The sequence below is a fragment of the Mus pahari genome, chromosome 10 (assembly GCF_900095145.1).
Source record: "Mus pahari chromosome 10, PAHARI_EIJ_v1.1, whole genome shotgun sequence".
In the NCBI taxonomy this organism is placed as follows: Eukaryota; Metazoa; Chordata; class Mammalia; order Rodentia; family Muridae; genus Mus; species Mus pahari.
The window spans coordinates 107,325,047-107,326,443 of NC_034599.1; the positions used below are offsets into that span (position 1 = coordinate 107,325,047).

Here is a 1,397-nt window from a genome sequence, read left to right on the forward strand (position 1 = left end):
GAGAGAGAGAGAGAGAGAACAGACAGAGACAGAGAAAGTGAACATGTGTATATGCCTGTGGAAGCCAGAGAGCAACTTCAGCTGTCTTCCTCAGATGCTGCCCCACCGTGAGTGACTCGAGACTCGGGCCTCTCACTGGCCTGAAACTCCTCAGGTAGGCCAGGCTGGTGTCCAGTGAGCCCATAAGCTATCTGGTTCCACCCCTTCAAGGCTGGAATTACAAGCCAACACCACACCTGGCTTTATTTTTATATGGTTCCTACAGATCAAACTTGGGGCCCTTAAGTCTCCAAGGCAAACACCTAACCAACCAGTTATATTTTTGTTTCTTGATTTGTTTATAGTAGACTAGAACCAGCTCTTTTTCAAGACAGGCGGGAAGACAAGGCGGCAGGATGATTGGAGCTCACGGGTTTGAAGCCATCTTGGGCCACAGGTCCTAGGGCTGGTGTGCACCAGTGTCTGCCCAACCATCGCGCCTCCTTCACAGTGCCTCAGACCTCACCCACCTATCGCTCTCATCCTGCACAGGGAAGCTCTTCGTGCTGGGCTCTCAGAATGGCTCTCAGGGCCTGGATCTGGAGGCAGCGCGGCTCTCCTGCAGGAGCAGGGGTGCCCACCTGGTGTCTGCTGGAGAGCTGAAGAGAGTGGTCCGGGACTGTGCCTCAGCAGTGTGCACAACAGGCTGGCTGGCGGATGGCACCCTCGGGTGAGTCTCCAACCGCCTCAGCTGCCCTACCTAGTTTGTATACGGGCTTCAGCAATTGGCCTGCGGGGCTAGCAGGACAGACTATGTGAAGTGGACTGTGGCTTCTAGCATGTTCGACTTATTTATTATTTATTTGTGTGTATGTGTGCATGTGCATATCAGCTTTTGACACACACATGGAAATCAGAGGACAGCTTTTCTTTTCTTTCTTTTTTATCTTTCTTGTTTTGTTATTGTTTTGTTTTGTTTTTTGTTTTTTGAGACAGGGTTGCTCTATGTATAGCCTTGGCTGTCCTGGAACTCGCTCTGTAGACCAGGGTGGCCTCAAACTCTACCTGTCTCTGCCTCCCAAGTGTTTGGACTAAAGGTGTGCACCACCTCTGTCCAGCTCAGAGAGCAGCTTTTCAAAGTCAGTTCTCTCCTTCCTTCAGCCTTGTCAAACCAGGGCCTCTCTTGTTTCTGCTTCTCTGTGCCCTCCAGACTAGCTGGTCGTTCAGTTTCCGGTCAGTTCACCGGCTTCTGCTCCCATCTTGCCTGACCCTTCCAGCATGTGCTGGCTTCCGGAGTCGTTTACCTTTGTAGCTTTATAATTACTTAGAGGTAACTATAGTTTTAATTTAAACACCCCCATGAGCTCTTGTTTTGAATGCTTGTCTCAGACTGGAGGCACTATTTATAGGGAGGTCTG

General features: G+C 50.4%; 1 protein-coding gene across 1 annotated transcript in view; it reads left to right on the forward strand.

Annotated features, from left to right (window-relative positions):
- The window catches only part of Susd5 (sushi domain containing 5), a 43,102-nt gene that overhangs the window by 6,759 nt on the left and 34,946 nt on the right, over window positions 1-1,397 (forward strand). The window contains exon 2 of the mRNA XM_021207300.2: window positions 532-709. Within this exon, the coding sequence (XP_021062959.1) occupies window positions 532-709 (178 nt within the window). The remainder of the gene's footprint in view (window positions 1-531; window positions 710-1,397) is intronic.